The sequence below is a fragment of the Cibotium barometz genome, chromosome 14, assembly GCF_041138505.1.
Source record: "Cibotium barometz isolate CiBa-2024 chromosome 14, ASM4113850v1, whole genome shotgun sequence".
Taxonomy (NCBI): domain Eukaryota; kingdom Viridiplantae; phylum Streptophyta; class Polypodiopsida; order Cyatheales; family Cibotiaceae; genus Cibotium; species Cibotium barometz.
Genome location: NC_141059.1, coordinates 5,451,185 through 5,472,241, shown reverse-complemented (window position 1 = coordinate 5,472,241; position 21,057 = coordinate 5,451,185). Strand labels below are relative to the sequence as shown.

Here is a 21,057-nt window from a genome sequence, read left to right as displayed (position 1 = left end):
CTTCAAATTTAAACAATCATTGTATTTACATCATGTTTTGGTAATGTATAGGAGTAGGTTAGATAAAGAGTCTCTCTTCTACATCTCTTTGTTATTAGTGTGCATGTTCACGAAAATGGAAGCAATTGTGCCTTGCACATGGTAGAAGAGAAGGGAGGAGTATAAGGGTCATAGCTAGTTTGCATCCTTAGCCGTTCACAATTAAGCAACTCTCTCTTGTGGAGAAGTGAAGGTCCTCATGAGTAAAGACGGAGAGTATAAAGCCCTCAGGCTAACATACTTGCAATTAACCATAAACATAAGGAAAACACATATATACACTAGCATCCAATTCAATGGCATCTAGCTCATTGCCTAACCACAAAGCCGTTCAAGCTCACCCTTGAGCACATGGGGACAGTGAGATGTGGCTCCATGTGTAAAGTCCTTGGTGTTTCACAGCACTGGTACACACCCATTGAACGTAGGCATGAAGTAGTTTCAAGGTCTCAAGTCTAGGTTTGAGGAGCTCTTTTATAAAACGGCTCATAAAGTCACTCATATAGGCCTTCTATAAATTAGAAACCAAATATAGCACATCTAGTAAAGGCTAATAATTCCCACTTAAAATTTCTAATCTCTAGGCAATGGTTAACCAAACTTGAAGGTCTTAATCTCGATTAGTTTGTAGTTGATTGATTGATAAAGATGATTGGATATATTCCTATGAAGTCGTCGATTAAGAGTCATGAGTTGGCTCTCTTCGTGGAGCAATTGTATAATATCTATGGATTGCTATGTAAGGAGATTGTTGGTGGTGGTTGGGATCCCAAATTCACAGCACAATTTTGGCAATGAATGTTCTCCAAATTGGAAACACATTTGAGCATGTCATCTTCAAATCTTGAGACGGATGCTTGAATAGCGTTTTATTCCTAGTCAAATCATGTGCTCTTCCTACTTATCGGGCACCATTTCAAAAATAGCCGAGTATCATTTCTCCTCCAATAGTGTGTTATTCGTAGTCTAGTGTTTCCTTGTGGAGCAAATTTAGGTGATGAGAATAAACTGCGATGAGAAGTAATGTGCTTACTATCACCACTGTCAAAATACCAAACATGTATATCTATAAGAGCCATTTACATCCTTATACGAAGGGTCAAAACTGTATTGAACAATGAAATCTCAATCATCATGTGCATAGTTTGCAGATTCTTTGTTTTTTGGATTAGATGCTAATGCATCACCGATAACCATACCCGAGTCTTTCTTTTTCTTCTTTTCCAGCCGCTTCTTGCACTCATTAATCTAGTTTTATTTGCCCTTTGTCTTTGTCTTGTCGCTTTTCTTGTCTGCAGGATTATTTGATGACTCTGATTTCCTTTGACTGTTTTGTTGACAGCAAAAGCCTAATCTCCTGTACGCATAACAGATCTATTTTTCCTTGATCGCTCTTCTTACACGAGCACAGAAACCAACTCGTCAAACTTTAAGGCATTTGGATTTCCTTTCATGATGAGTCTGATAGTAGAAGCAAAACTTTGATAATACGAGTCTAGTAACGCATTCAAGATCGTAGGCACCAATGAAGTGTCAGCATATACTTCAACATTGGCCAACTGATCCTTAAAATCCTTGATTTTTTGTAAGAAAATTATCCATGGAGTCTCCCTCATTCATATGCTCTGACTCTAATTGCTTGCATAGATAAGAAACACGTGCTGCATTACGTACTTGATGGTACAATGATGCAAGTACATCCCAAGCATGTTTAGCAGTCCCGCATCATGACCGAATGTGAGGAATGATACTCCTCTAGTTGCTGATAAAGCAAGAAATGCATGTGCCCTCCATGCCATTCTTGCTTTAGAAGGCCCTTTTTTCCTAGTCATTTTTTGTGTTATTCCTTAGCAGTTAGCTAAACTATTTCCATGATCTCTCTCTATCTCCCGGGCACTCTCTCTCTCTCCTTTTCTTATACCCTCTCTCTCCACCACCCCACCAGTTCCAACTCCTACACACTTGCCACTCAAGAGATGCTATCATGCCACATATGGAGCGGCTCAGGCCCAGAGGTCTGGTGTCACCTGCCACCATGGGGGACATATTTTCCGAGGTGTGCATGGTACATCACCTCTTTTTCAAAGGTTGGGACAGTCAAGCGGCCGAACCAAGAGAGGTGAAGATCAAGCTCACCCATGTCTAGAGGCCGTCAAGGAAAAAGATGACGAGATCGTCAGGGTGCAGGCAGCACCAGAGGGGTAGCTTAGAAAGAGAAGGATCAAGTAGGGCCCAGCAAGAAACCCAATGAGCAGTATCTCACGCAGAAGCTGAACGTCCTAATGCAGGCTGTTAACAACTAGGCTCCGGCCTGACCTTACCCATCTTCCCTACAGCCTGATAGCATTGATGGAGCTCCGAAAGATGGCCCCCACTCGGCTCAATGCGTTCTTTGATCAGCCCTTGTTGCCAACAGTTAACGTTTTCAGAATCCTGAACAAGGTGCCCGGCTCTATACTAGCGACCATCGCCATGCTCTACTTCGAGGGGGAGTTGGAACTCCTTATTCTGATAGACATCTTTAACCTCTCCGCACACCCCATCATCCGAAACTTGGAAAGCTGGTGCCATTTCCTCACAACAGGTGCACATTATTTGATGAGGATGAATATTTGGCACTCAGGAAGCTGAGGGGCCTGAAGGACTATCTGGCAAAGGAGCACATCCTACAGGAAGCACTCCAATGGCTTATAACCAAGGGATAGATGTTGGTAAGGAGCACATACAACCACCTGAATGCCTTTCTCTGCACCGAATATCCATGTCAAGGCATCCTCATCCTCTACTTCATGATCTACAACCAAATCCATGTCAAGGCATCCTCATCCTTATTTATAGCCGAAGTCAACGCAAGGTAGCGAGGTTGCATTTCAAAAAGGATGGCGGTGGCGGGGGAGAAGATGATGAGGATGACTCACGCAATGAGGAGGCGGCTCACGAAGAAACTTAAGGAGAAGCATGGGCCCCGGAAGATCATGCAGGATCTTCCGGCGCTAGAAGATCATGCAGGCAAAAGCATGTGCCCCAAAAGATCATGCAGGACCCTTCCACAGGACCGCCCTCCCTCGAAGGAGCCCCGAAACCATCCAGTCTACTCCACCCCCTTTTTCTTATCTCCACCCCGCCCGCCCCCCCCCGCCCCCTTCCTTGAACACCCGCAGCTGGGGCGTCTCCTTCAATGACCCCCCATCGCCTCAAATCTCAAGGCCAACGCATACCTCTCACATTCACCATGCCCTGAGGTGCACTGTGAGACACCTATACCGATATTTAGGACCAATATTTGTCGTATGTCGCAACCCCATTGTGAGCCCCGTGTAAGAAAGCATTATGGGCCCAAGGCCATGGACAACTAGTAAGTAGGTGTGAACTCTTGGGTGGAGTATAAATACCCATTGTGAGCCTCGTGTAAGAAAGCATTATGGGCCCAAGGCCATGGACAACTAGTAAGTAGGTGTGAACTCTTGGGTGGAGTATAAATACCAATGTAAATGGGATTATGGCTCATTCATGATAATGTTATCTATTCCAAGAATCAATGGTGAGCTTCTCCCGTGAGATGCTAAGTGGTGACTCTTTCATGAGCCACTCCCTTGGTGAGGGACTAACCCACCCCAGTTACTTTCTTTCATTGGTATCAGAGCATGATTAGTAATTTTTCTTTTCTTCTTCTCATTTCGTGAAATTTCTGCTTCATTTGATTCATGGGGGAAGGGGATATGACTAAGGTAGAGTTTGTGGTTCAAATCTGAGCACATGGACCTATTTTTTTTGAATGAGTGGACCAAATTGGAGAAAATTTCTAATCTTGATTAGCAGTTGTTAATCAAAAACGTTTTTTTGTTTGGGAGCTTTCTTGCAAACCCTAGCCATGGAATCTCAACATGAGCAAAGGGCATTGAGTCTCTCATGTATCTAGCAATGTTTTATGAAGTATTTCACCTATTTTCCATGAGCAATGGGGCTCCCAATGTGGCTGAAAATCACTACCAAAGCTGCCCACGTTTTTCACCAAAGTGACCCTAATCTTCATCTCCTTCAACAAATTCAAGCATTAAGGCTTCCCGGGTGACATTGGTGAGTTGCTCCATCACTTCCTTACAATTTTGAAGCATTCTTTCAAGCTATGGAGTGAATTAGGGTTTTATTACACATAAAACCCTAATTTTCAGAAATTGGACTTTAATCATGGCCATTCATGCTGCTCTTTATGCATTATGAATGCTTGAATGCTACACATAGCCATTCAATGCTATGCCTTGCATATTGGCATAAGTGAGCATAGCTTTTGGCACATTTGGGGGATTGAATAAAATGTTTTGGGTTGGAAGCCCACTTTTTGGTGACACCGTTTTCCATTGCCGATTGCACGTTTTTGGTCATAACTCTCTCATACGAACTTCGTTTTTGGAGTTCTAGTACTCAAAACGACCGGCTCGTCGTCCTCTTCGAGACGAGCTATAGGTCTTGAGGTGCAGGATTCAGCAAGTGCTCTCTGTTTTCACTTTTGTACTGGATTTTCTAGTCCCGAGCAGGAACTCGCGCCCAGAACACGACCCGAGATCACCGCTCCGTGACACTTGGATGTTGTTGATGTATGTGGAAATGTATTGACATTGCCATGAGTGGATGTGATGAAGGAAGCACTATGAACCATGTATTATGATATGAATGAGCATGAGTCATGCTATAAATCAATTGTAAGTCAACTCTACTCATTCATTTGAGCTTGTAACTCACGATTTTATTCCTAGAATCTAGAATGAAGTAACGGTACCTTGGCATTTGGAGGAGAGGCCAAGAGGAGAATGTCTTGAATCTTCCTTGCCCCGTTAGTGCCGGGTAACGCGGTAAGGAAGAGGATTAGGTACTTGGTGGTAAAGAAATGGCCTCAACCTTCACCTTGGTGAAGATGTAAACTTGGTGAAGGGGTGAGAAGTGCTTGGCCGGGAGATCGGCAAGCATCGACGCGCTTCATCGACCACTTCATTCGACTTGAGCAAACAAGCAAATCCTCTACATCGACTTCTTATGCAAAAGGATAAAATTGATGCCATAAGGTCACATGCTCAGATGGAAAAATGATTGAGGATTGAATTGCTTACAGAAATCCAATGCATAAGGATTTTAATACTTGATTGAGATGCTTTGATTTGATTGAGATTTGGTGCAAAAAGAGGGGAGACCATGGCAAAATTTTTACAAAATTTGCCTACTTGCAGCCAGGACAAATCCTTGAATTTCTAGGGTTTTTCAAAAGCTTTTCAAATCTGTCCTGAAAGCTCTTCAATCTACCCGAAAACCTCTTTCAAACAAGCTAAAGATCACTCAAATCGGAGTAGTATTGAGCGGTCAAAGTTAAGAGTTGACTTTCAGCTAGAACAGTTGATTGGTCAAAGGCTGTTGACTTTTTCAAATCTATTTTTGGGGATCCTTACTCGTCTCGTCAAGAGCTTCGCATCGATATAAAGATCACCCAAATCGGATAAGAATTGAGCGGTTAACATCAAGAGTTGACTTTCAGCCGGTACAGTTGACTGGTCAAAGGCTGTTGACTTTTTCAGATCTGTTTTTGGGGATTCTTATTCGTCTCGTCAAGAGCTTCGCATCGATATAAAGATCACCCAAATCGGATACCGTTTGAATAGAGAAAAAAAAAATTAAGTAAGTGGTCTTTGCAAGGAGGGATCAATTACGCGCATGGAAATGACTAGAGGAGGTCAAAACAAGGGAGCGCGGAATGAAAATGATCAAAGACAACCGGAAGCAATGATGGCAACGAGGAATGAAGAAAGTTCAACCATAAAAGCACCATCTCTAGATGAATCTCAGCCAGTGGAAATGCCTCAATCTTTGGGAACTACTCCGCTAACAGTGGACATGATGTTAATGGCTATGGAGAGTATGTTTCAAAGGATTGAAAATAACCAAACAAATCGGCAACAACAATTTGGTGAACACCTCATGGAACGGTTCGACAAGCGACACCACTACCTGGATGGCGTGATGCAAAGAGGGTTAAAAGACTTGGAGAAAGCCATTAGTGTATTGGCTCCTCTCAAGCTCAACCAAGAAGCCGATATGAATGCAATGGATGGTGTACATTATGATGCCAAACATGATGGAAAGCCTTCTATGCCAGAAGAGAACAAAGTAAGACAAATGATGCCACCTCAAATGATGCCACATTCTTCTTACATGGACAAGGGCAAGAGACCTATGGGTGATGCTTCTTATGAGAGATCCAATGCCAGTATTCCAAGAACTTCATCCTTTATGCAAGATACAAGAAGAGGGTATGAACAGAAGGGATTTAAAGATGCAAGTGATTGGCAATTGGAAGATGAGCAAATGCATAGACACTTGGGTGAAGGAAGAGGATTTGATGATCCAAGAGCACGGCAGAGGGGTTCAAGAATGCATGGTGATTTTGACAATGCTGTGAAGGACAAAATCATATTTAATAAGTTCAAAGGAGAATCAAATTCTATCGAAGACTTTGAAGAGTGGGCAAACAAGATGGATCTCTACTTCGAAATCAGCCCAAGGAGCGAGATTGCCAAAGTCTACTTCGCCTCACTTCATCTCGAAGGTTTTGCTCACACTTGGTGGAGGAGGAAGCAATCTCATGGTTATGTCATCACTACTTGGGAAGAATTCAAGAATGACATGGCAGAAGAGTTTACTTCTCGCATGCAAAGGGACAATCACATTGTGGAATGGGACAAGCTAGAGCAAATCACTACCGTGAAGGAATATTCTCATAAGTTTCTAAAGCTTCTATTATACTTGGACGACTTTGATGAGCATTATCTTGTTGTCAAGTATATAAGGGGCTTGAAAGCTCCTATTGGTGGTGATGTCAAGTCTCATGAACCCGCCACTTTGAAGAAGGCAATGATGCTTGCAGAAATTCATGAAGAGAAGTATTTGACAAAGTGGGCTAGCAAAGGGAATATCAAAGGGGAAGTGATCACAAGGACTGACATGGGTTCTCATGCAAACACAAGACCTAATCTTCCAAGATTTCCTACCGTGTATGGTAGAGGGTCTAATAGACTTCCATTTAAACCACCATTTATGTCCAACAAAGCTACATACAATGAGTCCAAGCCAGCAAATGGGGGTTCAAAAAGCAAGGTTATCAAGGAGGACCGTTTGCATGAAATGAGGCTCAAAGGTCTATGTTTCAAATGTGGAGAAAAATGGAACAAGGATCACTTCAAAGTATGCAAATCCAAGGATATTTCCATAAGCTACATTATCACTGAGGACAATGCTAATCATGAGGAGGAGGAATTCCTTGAATGCAATGATGCCTTAGGATGGGGAGATCCTCATGAGGATGGAGGTTCTCATGATGATGGTTTTGATGAAGAAAATCCCGAGTTTCCTTTTGATCCGGGTGGGAAACTAAAGTTTGCTCATGACAAAATGGATGATGGGATGCCTCTATGCGTGTGGAATGAAAACAATAGTGCACATACTACCTTGTGTACAATCTCTCATGATGCTTATGCGGGAAGTAAGGGTGCCAACACATTGAGATTGAAGATCAAGGTGAATGGGAGAACAGCATATGCACTCATTGATACTGGAAGCACGCATAGTTTTGTCAATAAAAGGTCTTTGAACACTCTCAAAATGCAACCAACTTCTTTACCAAACAAGCACATGGTGCAAGTGGCCAATGGTGATTCAATGGGTTGCAATATGAAGTGTCAAAGTACAGAATTGGAGTTGTCCAAGAGCTACTCTTGCAAAGTTGATCTTTTGGTGATTGAGTTGGGACCAATTGACATAGTACTTGGATGTGATTGGCTGTCCACTTTGAACTCTTTTACCATGAACTTACAGAAAAGTTTCATGAGTTTTGTGCATCATGGAGGGGTTATTACATTGAATGGAATGCAAGGGTCCAAGCTCTTCATGATCAATGCTACTCAAATGCAGAAAGAGTTCAAGAAAGAGGGCTATGTTTATGTACTACAGCTTTGCAAAGAGGAAGATAATAGCAAAAAGGATTGCATCGAAAATGTGGACATGGTTAAGCTACTCAAGGATTATGAAGATGTGTTTACCATGCCAAAATCAATGCCGCCAAAGAGGAGTGTTGATCACGCTATTGATTTGGAACCAAATGCCAAACCAATCAACAAGCCTCCCTTAGGTCCATTTTTTATTTATACACAAGCAAAAAGAGCTATACAAAAAAAGGAAAAGATATTTTTTATTTTTGTCAACCAGCTTACTACTTAGGATGACTCCAAATCAAATGTGTCTCATGATCCTTTCATCTCTGAGCTCTCTAACTACTTCATGGATGACTTACCTCATTAGGAAAAAGGGGAGCTCATTTTGGGACCTTTTAGGATTTGGAGAAAATGTCTCGCAAAACCAATCAGGAGAAGGCCAACGTAACGTAGAAAACCCACAAAAAAAGAGTGAAAAATAGAAAATAGAACAGTACTTTATGGTGGCAGAAGCGTGCGAGTTGAATAGGGAGATTTGTTTTTGATTCTCTTCTCCAGCATGTCTCTATCATGAGATTTTAGTCCATCTTTGAGTGTAAGATTCTGTTTGAAACTTCCCGCTCGCGACAATCCAATTTCCTTTCTTCTCAGACTTTCGAGGGACCATTCCATCTTTGACAAGCATCCCTCCTTGCCATAGCTTTGTTGTAATTTGCTCTCTTCAACATTTCACCTGCTGGTGTGGATATCTTTTTGTTCTTTCTTTTAAGCCGATCTGCATTACTTAGAATGTTAGATTAATTGAAATTTAACATCGTACTATCTTTCTTTTGTGTTGGTTTCTATTAGGGGTGCGTTAGATTCGGAGCCTGAGATGGCACCCAGAAACAATGGACGCGGCATTAGAAAACGTTCGGTGGGTTTAGATGGTGAATACTCTGTTGATGTACGAAACATTTCTTTGCCACGAAGGCCTATCACACAGATTTCAAGCATAGAGGTTTCCAATATTGTAACAGCAAATGCTAGTTGGAAAATGTTCAAAGTGGGAAAAGGAGCTTGGGTACTAATGCAACCCAAGAGGATCAGGAAGAAGAGCAAAAAGCAACAATCAACAAGTACTTTCCTGACATCCTAGAAAGGCAGAGTAAAAGGTTTTAGAGTGAAAGAAGGTAGAAGATGCGTAAAAGAGATTCTGGTGCAGCATGTTTATATGCATCGAGAACTTCAATTGCGAGAATATCCAGCTTATCTTCCACATCATAGACCAAATTGTAAACACATAATATAACTTAAATTATTTTCAAGGCACAATTGTTTCTCCCTTTATAACTAAGATGATCTTTCTGAATGTTTCAGATCTATATCCTTCATCATACGAGGAGTGGAAACCAGTGGAATGCATTTTAGGATTCCTCAATTTTTTGGAATGGAATATAATAGACTGGCTTGTTCCCGATGGAAGTATAATAGAGGCATATAGAGCCAAACTATATGCAGAAGTGCAGCATTCATTGAAACCAAATATTGCAACAAGAATAGTCAAAATCACAGTTTTTATGCCTGTCAATGTTTTCATAGATATTTTTCAAGAATATTCAATCTGAGTTTGTAAGACTATGTTTTCTTTTAAAGCAAAAGGCTGTGATGACATTCCAAAAATTTTGGATGATGGTTGGGATAAAATTATGGCCAACACTGTGTATTGTGAGGTTGTCCATGACACAATCAATCTCAAGTACATGTTTGTCTCCCAGAATTTTATTTTCTCATTTTACTATAAACGAAGCAGGATGATAGGTACACAACTTGTACCAATGGAACAAGATGAGAGCTCTTCATGTCTAGAAAATGATATTATTGATATAGATGTTGTCGAGAATGGCATTTTAATAGCATCCATCACACTTGGAAGATACTGCGCACTCTCTCGATTACGGAATGACATTATAAACGAGACTGAAGGGAGTGTCTGCATGGGATTTTCATTCATTTTAAACAACAAAAAGGTAAACTGAGTTTCCTAAAGTACTCATTCAAGATTGGCAAAATTATTTTATCAAAATTTTAATTCAAAAAATGTAGACATCTCATTTTCAAACTGTGATTTTGTTTCAGATACTGCAAAGAAGAGAAAGCAAGATACAATGCAGAGATATGCAAGTAGAACAATTCAGATAGTTCAATCATCTTGAACTCAAGTACAATAAATAATTCATATATACTTTTACCAGACAGTAAAAGCATTATAGAATTCTTAACATTTTCAAACCAAAAAGTGATCCATTGAGAAAAAGTAATTGCATTTATATTTGCATTTACTGTTGTTGTTCTCAGATGTACAGAGGAGGGTATATCTACAGATGTACAAATATGCCTATATTTGGGATTCTAGCTCAGGCTGGTCCAAAGACTCAGATAAAGCTCCTTGTCGCTATGGCTCTCCCTCGGCTTCTCCTTTTGCACCTCAGTTACATCCGAAGACTTCATATTTCATGGGAGAGGCTCATCTTCCATTTTCATCTCCTCAGGCACTTTGGAAGGCGGCTCCTAAACTTTCTGAGAATGTTATCATTTACATTGAAAGATTTCAAATCATCTTTCTACTCAGTAATGACTTCTACATCAATATTGGAAGGGGATATTGGCTCGTTTAGAAGTGGAGGAGATGCAGGAATAGGAGAAGCAAGTCGTAGCAACCTCAAAATTGTATTGGCTCTGAAACTATAGACGTAGTCAGAGCCAAAACTATCTTCTTGCATCTGCTATAAAGAAAATATTATTTTCAGAAACTGATTGCATTTATGTTAAAAATTAGAAAATTTGAAGATTGTAAATCTTTTGACTTACAAACTCAGGCTGTTTCTCTCCAAAGTAGGAGTACATGTATTCAGCTATTATAAGTAATCTCCATCCACAAGAATATGGGTCTATTTGTTGTGGTGTGTGTAAATGAAATTATGAGAATTTAAATAAAGATAAACAGTTCTCTATACAGAAGATAAAATAAGATTGGTGTTCTTCCACAAACCTGCAATGCAATTGGTTCAATCAGGTTGAGTAAATTTGTATTTGGAGGTCCAGGGCATCAAAAAGTCTTTTCAAGACACTACAATACCAAAGGAAATGTGAGAACTATCCAAGATTCTTTGATATTAGCATTCTCCATACTCCAAAGTTTCATGGGAATACATTAAGGATAAGACTTACAGGCCTAGCTCTTGGTGGGTACCCTGAAGAGAGTTAAATGTATAACATCTCTTTTGTTCAAGGTCAATAGAAACAAAACTCCAATGAGAGCTACAAAAAGAAGAATAATATAAGGACCAAAAAGATAAAGGAACCAAAAAAGCAAAGTACTGTTAAATCTAAAATCTAGGTGTACTTACTTGGAGTGGTATGGTAGGAAGATGACATCAACTACTTCAAAATTGTAGTAATTGAACCATTTTGCAATGTCTGCACTGCTCTCTTTGTGATCTCTGAGCTTGAATGAGATTCCTGGATCAGTGATGAAGATCCTGTGCATAACCCCAGAATGCTATTTGCTCTTGAACATGCTGCACAAGGAAAGACTCAAAGACTCACTTTGAGATTGAAGAGGATTGATACTTTTGTAGAAAGAATAATCTTGGAAAATACTCACTAGAGAGTAGCCAGGATGAGAGTATCTGTCAGGTACGTCTTCCTCTGGGAAAGAGCTTTTATATAGTCTCTAGTGAGCCTGAACTCCAAATCTCTAATTTTATTGTAATTTTGGGCCCCAACTCCAGAAGCCTCGCCTGTATCTTCAACTCCTTAACAAGTGTTTCTGACTCTAGGTCCGAAGATGAATCCTTCACTTGTTGTTTCATTAAATCCTCATAGGCTGACTTCCCTCTGGTATCATAGTTGTGTGTAACCTCTTCTATCTTCACCTCATCCTTAGAGGGCTTCCTGCTTGGTGGTATTAATAAGATGTCTCTCATCTTAATATTATCCCAGTCTTCTGCATTCAGAATTTTATCATATTTGTACCTTATTCTCACTAATGTGTTGATATCCTTTTTTATTATTGTCACCCTGTGTGCATGGGTAGCAACTAGCATTGTATCCTGGAAGAACTCTAAGAGAAAATCTTCTGCTGCCTCCTGTAGGGTGAGAAGGGGTGTCCTACTCCACCTGAATCTGACACCCCAATAGTCACATACTTGTCTCACGAGTCTCTAGAAAGGAGCCATGGGCATTGCAAAGCCTACAGCCTTTTGTGCCTTCCTGATCTTCCTGAGAACATTGGTTCCTTGATTGATTCTCTTCTTCTGGCTTTTCTGGAGCATGTGCATGGGCTTGCCCTTTTTGGAGGACTTTGACCTCCCCTTTGAAGGACTTTGACCTCCAGCCACCACTGCCAAGTTAGGCCCACTTCCCTTTCTCCTTGCAGTTTCCTTTGTTCTTGCCATCAGAACTGAAAGAGTAATAAGCAAAATGGTTAATTACCTTTAAAGATGACATCCAAGCAAGGTAAGCTTCCACTCATAGATAGGTACAATGATGAGAATTATCATGGAACAGAACATGGAAGAGGAGGACAGGAAATTCCTATCTCATCAAAATCAAGTAAGATATGGAATAGAGAACACATCAAAGCAGCTCGAAATTCGCCGTCTCCACATGAGAGAGCATGTCAAGGGAAGAGATTTGCCGGAAAATGCATTTTCGGAACATTTGCTAGGAAAATTGATTCATATTGCGTTTTCCCACTAAAATTCTAGTACTATCTATCTATAGACACATATTATCTCATCACGAATTATTCCATGTCATTGCAGAGACATGTATGATACATGAGTGATCCAAGGTGAAAGAACAGAAAAGCTTAAAGCCAAAATTTGCAATGAAACGCGATTTCAAGATTCTCGCTCTGCAAAGACATATCGAAATCGCGTTTCCCAACAAAAACATGTTTCAACACCGAAACTTATATGCTCTTCGATGCAGATGCAGATATCTATTTTCTGAAAAGATTCTTAAAAACTTGGACTAGATATCAAATATATAGAAGGAAGAAACAATACGAGGTTTCAGTTTTGCAGGAGTATCACCTCTCAGATGGTACAATCCTTTCAGAAGGATCTGCTTTCTGGATTATTTGTACTTGGCTTTGGTTGAGCTGGGGATATGCTGATGGTTATCCTTCAATCGGAGGATGCCATGCTAATGGTTATCCTCCTTCAGTCGGGGAGGACGCCTTTTTATGGAGGAGATCTTTGTTGTTGTGCTGAACAGACTTGTGAGGAGGGCAAGTGTTCTAGCACATTGTATACTTTATGCCTCGGAATTCATGCCCACATGGCATGTGCCACTCTAAATGTCACACGTGTGTGCAACGATAGCTACCACGTGCGTCATGATGATGTCTCCTCGATTTTTGTGCAGATTCTTTAATTGTGTCCTTTTGCGTTTTCCTCCACACAAACCATCTAGTGACCATGTTGACCATCCCCTTCACATCAATCACCCAGCCAATGCTTTCCTCATCAAGCATTACCCTCGGACCCTGCAATACCAAATAGACACAGTTCATCTGCTTCAACCCTAAACCACCTTCTTTCCGTCTTGTTATTCCTTGCAGGCAATCTTGATACACCTATTCAACATCCTATATATTGTTTTGTTTGAGAGTTGAAGAAGGCGCTAAACATTTTTAAATTCGAAATGAGAGAGATTAGTTATGTAATAATGACAGAAAAATCGTTCATACGTGTGAGCCAAACCTATGAAAAAGGTATCTTCTCAAAGCTTTTAATGATAAGACCTCGTTGTTTGTGAGCAACAGTATATTTATTGCCTCAAATTGACGGTTTTGGACCTGTTGTGACTATTTTACGTAGTTTAAGAGCAAAATAAATAAGAAAATAGTGAATTTCTTACAGGGCCCCAAAATGAGCTCCAAGTTCTTCTAATGCCTGGCTTACCGAAGCCTCGTCCAAAAGACCATAGAATTGAAATAATTCTTGGTAGCTCACTGCCATGTAAATCTCCAACATGCTTGAGCAAAAAGAGATCCAAAGGCAAGTTGAAGAACTACTAGATAAAGAATTAATTAGACCCAGCAGTTCTCCATTTGGTGCTCTAGTTCTTCTCGTTAAAAAGAAGAATCGAACATATCGACTGTGTATCGAGATTATCGTGCACTAAACAAGATTCCTGTCAAGAATTGATATTCGATACCTTGAGTTGATGACTTGTTATAAGCTTAAGGGAGCCCAAGTCTTTAGCAAGATTGACTTGAAGTCCGGTTATCATCAAATTCGAATGGACGAAGGGTATATCTTCAAGATTGCCTTTAGAACCCAAACTGGTCATTTGGAATTTTTAGTTATGCCATTCGATTTGACTAACACTCCATCTACTTTCAACATAATGATGAATAGAATATTCTTAAAATATTAAAATTTTGTTGTAGTGTTTTTTGATGTTATCATAGTGTAACGCCTCCGCTACGGCTGCGTCTTTCTCAAGCCGCCATAGCCTAGGCGTGGAGAAGAAGAGAGGGTGGAAGTCGGTTCACCTCCCAACCATATAATGACGAGTTAGGGTTTCTCGTTGGGTTTTATACCAAAACCCTGGCCTGTGTCCACACCTCCTAGCCCGGCCGCCCATCTTACTTAAGAGCCGTGCTAACTTAGATGTGTACACACATCGACCAAACCCTAATGCCCACGTTAGGGCCAAAAATGTTTAAAAATGGGCTGTTTGTTAATCTAAAGATTAAGGAATGGTCCAATAGATATTTGCCACATATACAAAAGTATGGCATTCTTGTCTCCTCTATCTTGGGTCTTGGAGAACTATTTTCACGGAGAACGGCGAAAAATCGCTATCTTTTGGTGGACACCGCTATTTTTGAGAGTTCTGGACGACTAAACATAAAAGTTAGGACCCACCGTACCAGACGTGAGCTCTATATTTTATTTCAAAAAAAATCAAAGAAGATATGAAATCTTTATTTCAAATTTTGAAAATAACGACATTTATGACATGACAAGTTAGTCTCGAACGTCTACACTATCCTTTCTTTCACATTCTCTCTCTCTCTCTCTCTTTGTAGAATTTTTGCGGCTTTTCTCTGTTTCTAAGTTCCCATGGCAAACTCTGCACGTCGTCCATCTCATAGTATCACTTCTTGTGTTTTTAATAATATCAGGGAGGAAGGACTTTGGAAACCCATGTCTTTTCAAATAAATGACTGGGCAACAACAGTTATCTTTCCATCGACAGCTGTGGAGTGGCAACCTATTGAAAGTCTGAGTGGAACCTTCAATGCAATTCACAAAGGAATTGCAGATGTTTTGTATGCTGATAAACCACCATCTTTTTTCAAATCGATGGATTTGTTTGTCTATTTTGCAGAATATATGGTTCCATCAAGAGAAGGTGAGAAAGGACAACTTCGTGAAGTGCCTGTTCCTACCATCAACTCGCTAGATTGGAAATCTCCAGACTCACTTACTTTATCGAGCTTCAAATTCAAAATCAAAGAAGACATTTTGAAAGCTATGTCTCCGGGTAGAATATCAAGAAGGATAAAGGTTCAATGGTTCTTACCTTTACATGTCTTTGTGGCATGTTTCAAAACCATGGATTTACAACGATCAAAGACAATGTGGCTCAACAGAAGACTTTCTATGGCTGAACTCGACATTGTGCTTGGAGAAGGATGGAGAACCAAAGAAACTTACCACATTGGTGACAATATTAGTTGCAGAATAAGTCCCAATTCTCTGTCAATTTCATATCAATTATGTCGTCAATCATTAGTTTTAGGTTATGATTATAGAAGATGGAGAAGCAAGCTAGGTTTCTGGGTATCCCTAGATTCAGAAGAGAACTGTCCAGAGTTTGAATTAAAAATATATGTACATCAACTAACTGAGCCTAGAGAACTTATAGTTATAGCTAATTGGATGCTGAAAGATGTCAGAGAGTCACTTGAGTTTCTTGATGAAACATCCTCTGAATATAAATTTAAAGTAGATGGAATTGTTGTAAGCAAAAGGATGGAGAATGTAACATCTTGTATCACATGTCTTCCACATAAAAGAGTTGTATTTGAGCCAAATGCAAGATCATGAAATTGTAATCACAATACTTTTCAAATAAAGATTTTGTTTTGATCTTGTTGTCTGACTCAATATGCTGGTACTTATGATATTTTTTACTGCAAAATCATCATCAAAGATTTTTCTCAGTTGAGGAGTACATCTATTTGACACAAACTGGGTGCTTCATTACAAAGTAAAAATAAACAATTTTTTACATAAATGAGGCTAGAAATGAACATTTATCAAAATCCATCTTCCTCTTTACATTCGAGGACCCAGGAGCTTCAGAGTCCCTCTTTCTTTTTTGTTTGCTGAATCTAGGTGAAAAGAAAGGCTCACTAGCCTTCTTTGTTGAACTTGGCCTTGGGGGGGTTGCTGGCTTAGGAGACTGGACAGGGGGCTGTGAAGAGTCTTCAGGTTGCTCTCTTGATAAAACCTTGGGGGCTTCTGAGAAATGTGGCTCTTCAAAAGGCTTGGGAGATTTTTTAGGTGATAATTTGGGAGACTTGGAAGATGATTTTGGAGGCATGGGTGTTGGCATAGGAGGCTTCGGTGATTGAGCATGCGATACAGAAGGCTTTTAGATTGAAAAAACAGACTTTTTTAAGTTGTAAAAATGATATCCAAAACGACGCGATAGATATGAATGGACTTTGACTGAGGTGGCTAATCGCGTCGTGTAGGAGGATTGAATTAGTGATAAAATGATGAGTTAGGATTAAACTCTTGGTCACTTAATAACATAGCAAAATGTCATTTCAAACAAAGCATATATATGGGTGATTTTTTTTTTCTAGTACACACTTAGAGATCATGATGTGTGTAAGGAATATATGCGTTGTGGGACCTAAGGTCTCAAAGTGGCCCGTGGTTATATATTGCATGCAGGGAAATATGTGTTGGGTTACGCTCACCTTTGCTTTTACAAAGCCCAGCCTTGATTAAACGTCGCCCCAACAGCGCCGCCTCTTGCTGGTAGGTTCTCAAAGATTACTTAGATCTGATCTCCACTCCTTTGCGCTGTAAAATGATAGCCAGAACGAGACGTGAAAAAGGATATCCAAAACGACGCGATAGATATGAACGGACTTTGACTGAGGTGGCTAATCGCGTCGTGTAGGAGGATTGCTTTGCGCTGTAAAATGATAGCCAGAACGAGACGTGAACGCGGCCAATGTTCTGCAACGTCTGAAGGTGGTTGCTTGCTGTAGTTCGTTGTTGGCGACATACAACGGCTGCACAGGCGTCGTTGGTGGCTGCTTTTGTCCGCCTAGCTATGCTACTGTCCACGGTGTTGCCGTCAGTATATATGGATGTTGGCAAGGAGTGGCCTGTGCGCCGGTCGAGACGTGGCTGACTGTGACCACAGTCAAGCAAACGAAAGAGAGAGAGAGAGAGAGTGGTTCTCTTCTCTTGCGGGGCTGAAGGCGACTGAAGGCAGCAACGCTAGCTGCTGGCTGAAGGCGGCTGGCGACTGCTTTTGCCTACACCCCTAGATGTCAATGTCCACCCGCCAGCTACACCGGCGCTCCTTACGTGTCCCCCATGCTTCGCAGTCAACAACCAGCACCAAAAAGCCATCGTGGGCGCCGGGCAGCCTTTAAAAGGATGAATGTCCCTAGTGACTATAGCCGCCGCGCCATTAAATTTGTATCCGAAACGACGCGATGGACGAGGCTTAGACTTTGACTGAAAGGGCGTTATCGCGCCGTGAAGGAGATGAGCAAGCCGGAACGACGCGATAGTGGAGGTCAGAGGATGTGGGAAGAGCCCTATCGCGTCGTGAAGGAGAATTGGACTTTGACTGAAGGGGCGTTAGAGCGCCGTGAAGGAGATGAGCTAGCCGGAACGACGCGATAGTCAAGGGTCAGAGGATGTTGGATAGCCCCTATCGCATCGTGAAGGAGAATTGGACAAAATGTCTGGCCGAGTGGGGTAGTGACCGTTGGTGACAAGTGTACCACCATGCACTAAGCCATGTGGACCACCATGCACTAAGCTACATGTAACCAACACGTATTTTTTGACCTCATCTTTTTTATACCCCAATGTAATCAGCACGACGGGATGAAATATTTTCTACCCAAGTTTCTTAACTGACAGGTACAATACGCGAGAGGAGGCCCTTGCATTTGTTCCAAAGACCTCGTTTTGCTCCATTCAGGTGCTTCACTTCTTTCCCTCAGCTTATCCAACACGACGCGATAGGAGGCCCTCCGAGGTGTTCCAAAGCCCTTGTATCGCGCCGTATTGGTAAGTGCTTCTTGAACCTTTAAACAACCTAGAGGCTTGAATTAAGACGTTGAATTGGTTCTAAGGCAGGTTTTCCACTATGTTTTGGTGCTTCTATTCCATTTCTTTTGCAGATTGAACCGAAGATATGAGTACTAATCTTGAGGGAAGAGAACAAATTTTCGATGACCCAAGTGAAAGGTTGCTGGAGGCCGTTTTGGAGGTTGGTGGAGACATGCAAGTCTACTCAGAGGCTTTGAAAATTTTCAATCCCAAATTTGTCCTTGGTGAAATCTTGGATAAATTTAGAGAGTTTATTTCAGATGAATTAAAGGAATTTGAGGATGCAGTTCTTGGTTGGTGTTTGAGTCTGGAAGGAAAAGATTACATTCATCTCACTGATTTCACTCAAAATTCTCTTGAAAAAAATAAAGTTTTAAGAAGGTTTGGCAGGTTTTCAAAGAAGTCCAATGTTCTAATCCCAGAATCCATATCCTGTCAACTCCATGTTAAAAGTTGCAACCTTGTTTCAAAGGACATTGGTTTTCTTTTCTTTCTTTTTCTCAAAGATGAGAAAAGTGCTCAAGTTCCAGGTGAAGATGTTCCATCCAAGGATGAATTAAACTTGAATGTCTCCACTGTTTTGAACATAGAGAAATCTGAGACCTTGGAGATGGAAAAGATTGATTTTGCTTCAGAGGAAAAAGAACGTGCAGGTTTGGATGTTGCAGAGTTTAAAGCAAGCACCCTCATCCCTGAACCCATTGAAGATGTGGAGGTGTCTGAGGCCTCCCTTACTATACGAAGCCTCCCCTCCTTTCTTATTAATGACAAAGATTTCATCCCTCTTCATCAGATTCAATTTCTTCTCAATATAAGGGAGGACTACTGCATTGCAGCTATAGTAGCTGAGGCTTCTGAGGTTGCCTTGGACTTTATTGACACAGAGGAAGAGTCCAAGGAGGAGTTTTTATCTCTTGATCTCCAGACTTCAAATGATTCTTTTGTTACTGCTCCTGATGCACTTGCTGTTTGCATGAAGAGAGTTGAGGAGGAAGCACCTTCTTTGAAGGATGAGGATTTTGAAAATAGGCTCCAGGAGCTTGGTATTCAATCTTTTGGGAGAGATATCAAGCTGAGAGAATTAGAAAAAGAGGTTGCAAAGAAGGAAAAATTTGGTTTATTCAACCTCGCACAGGAGAAGTTTGTTTTCGCAGATGATGAATTGCAGAAGGTTGTTTCATTAATGACCCTTGATATTTTTTCTGTCTTTTAAAGCTTTTTTTAATCAATTATTTTTTTTCTGCAGCTTGAACTTCTTGACAATGATAATTTTCTTGGAAGAGCCAAAGGTTCACGAGGAAAGGCAATAGAAGGAACCTTTAAGAAAGATTCATCCTCTCTTTTGCACTATCTTCCTTTGTTGGACAAGGCAACCTTTTGTGCCTTTCATAGTCAATATTCTGAAGAGCCTGAGCTACCTTTATTTGCACTAAAGGTATTGTCAAGGTTTCTTGGTTACACACCCCTTCAAATAAATGCTAACAAGATATTGGTTCTTGAGAGAGCTGCTGCCCTTAGGATTTTTGGTTATGCTGCAGGCTTTAATGCCTCTAGAGCAGGTTACTTTCTTTGCTATGCTAGCTATGCTGCTGCAGCCAAGGAAAGAGATTTTGAATGTATGATAAATAGTTTATTGAAGAGTAAGAAAGCCTTAAACTATAACCCAGTAAGCCATTAACCCCATCTCCAACAAATCTCATCAAATCATGAGGAGTATGAAAAGAAGGATACCTTCCTGTTTCAGGGTCTGGTGGATATAAACTTCCCTTCCGAAGTCGTTAAACTTCATTGAAAAGAACTTCGTGTAGTCGCATACTCTTTATTGAAACTTAATACTCTTTATTAAGTTTGATAAAAGATGGAACAGAGCAATAAGCATAAAAAGTTAGTAGAGAAAGCTCGTGAAGAACAGAGCCATATCCGAGAGTGACAAAAAAAGGGAGAGAATGGCAAAGAAACAGTGAGAGAGGGGCGGCAAAAATTCAAAAATAAGAATCGTGGTCATGTCGGCATTAACTATCCCGGGAATCGTGAAATTGTTTTTTTAATTTTAAAAGGTATGTACTTGAATGCGCTTTAAATAACTTGGATGTGCTTTTATTTAGGAAAATCGCTAAATTTGGAGTCGTTTTGACCGTCAACGGCTCCGCTAATTAGCAAATTAATCACTTCCTTACACAGCCCTTTTTGAGTCATTTTTGGCCCTAATGATGATTAACCCTTGAACCCCGCTAGCACTAATAATACTCTCGAGACTCCGAAAGCTATTAACTTATGCTAGGGTTCGACTTCCGTAGGACCATAGTCCTGACATTACTCCCCCCTTCAAAAAGAGTTTTCGTCCTCGAAAACAAAGGTGGGGAAACGTTTCCTCATCACACTAATGTTTTCCCAAGTGGAGCCTTCCTCTGGATGGTCCTTCCACTTGATAAGAGCTTGTTTCCAAACTTGGTGGTGAGTACGTAACATGTGGTAATCCAATACTCTTTCTGGTTCATGAGGCAGTATTGGAGGTTCCACATATTCTACCAAGAAGAATCATCTACCGGCCTTTCATGACCCATAAGGCGTTTCCTCAAACGGCTTTCGTGAAAGATGGGATGAACCTTGGAATGTGCTGGTAACTCAAGTTTATAGGCTACTGGGCCCACTTTCTTGAGTATCTT

The 21,057-nt window shown here is 40.8% G+C and overlaps 1 protein-coding gene across 1 annotated transcript; it reads left to right on the top strand.

Annotated features, from left to right (window-relative positions):
• The first annotated feature begins 18,476 nt into the window (after positions 1-18,476).
• On the top strand, positions 18,477-20,173 carry LOC147631596 (uncharacterized). Its single transcript, XM_086808951.1, has 3 exons — positions 18,477-19,562; positions 19,638-20,007; positions 20,136-20,173. The coding sequence occupies exons 1-3, from the start codon at positions 18,477-18,479 to the stop codon at positions 20,171-20,173; spliced, it is 1,494 nt and encodes a 497-aa protein (XP_086665077.1).
• Positions 20,174-21,057: the final 884 nt, after the last annotated feature.

Bases quoted from the DNA above. Each gene is read 5' to 3' on its own strand.
- LOC147631596 (XM_086808951.1), top strand. From the start codon at position 18,477: ATGAGTACTAATCTTGAGGGAAGAGAACAAATTTTCGATGACCCAAGT. The intron at 19,563-19,637 runs GTTGTTTCATTA...TTTTTTCTGCAG, and splicing joins CAGATGATGAATTGCAGAAG to CTTGAACTTCTTGACAATGA. The intron at 20,008-20,135 runs GTATGATAAATA...TTCCTGTTTCAG, and splicing joins CAAGGAAAGAGATTTTGAAT to GGTCTGGTGGATATAAACTT.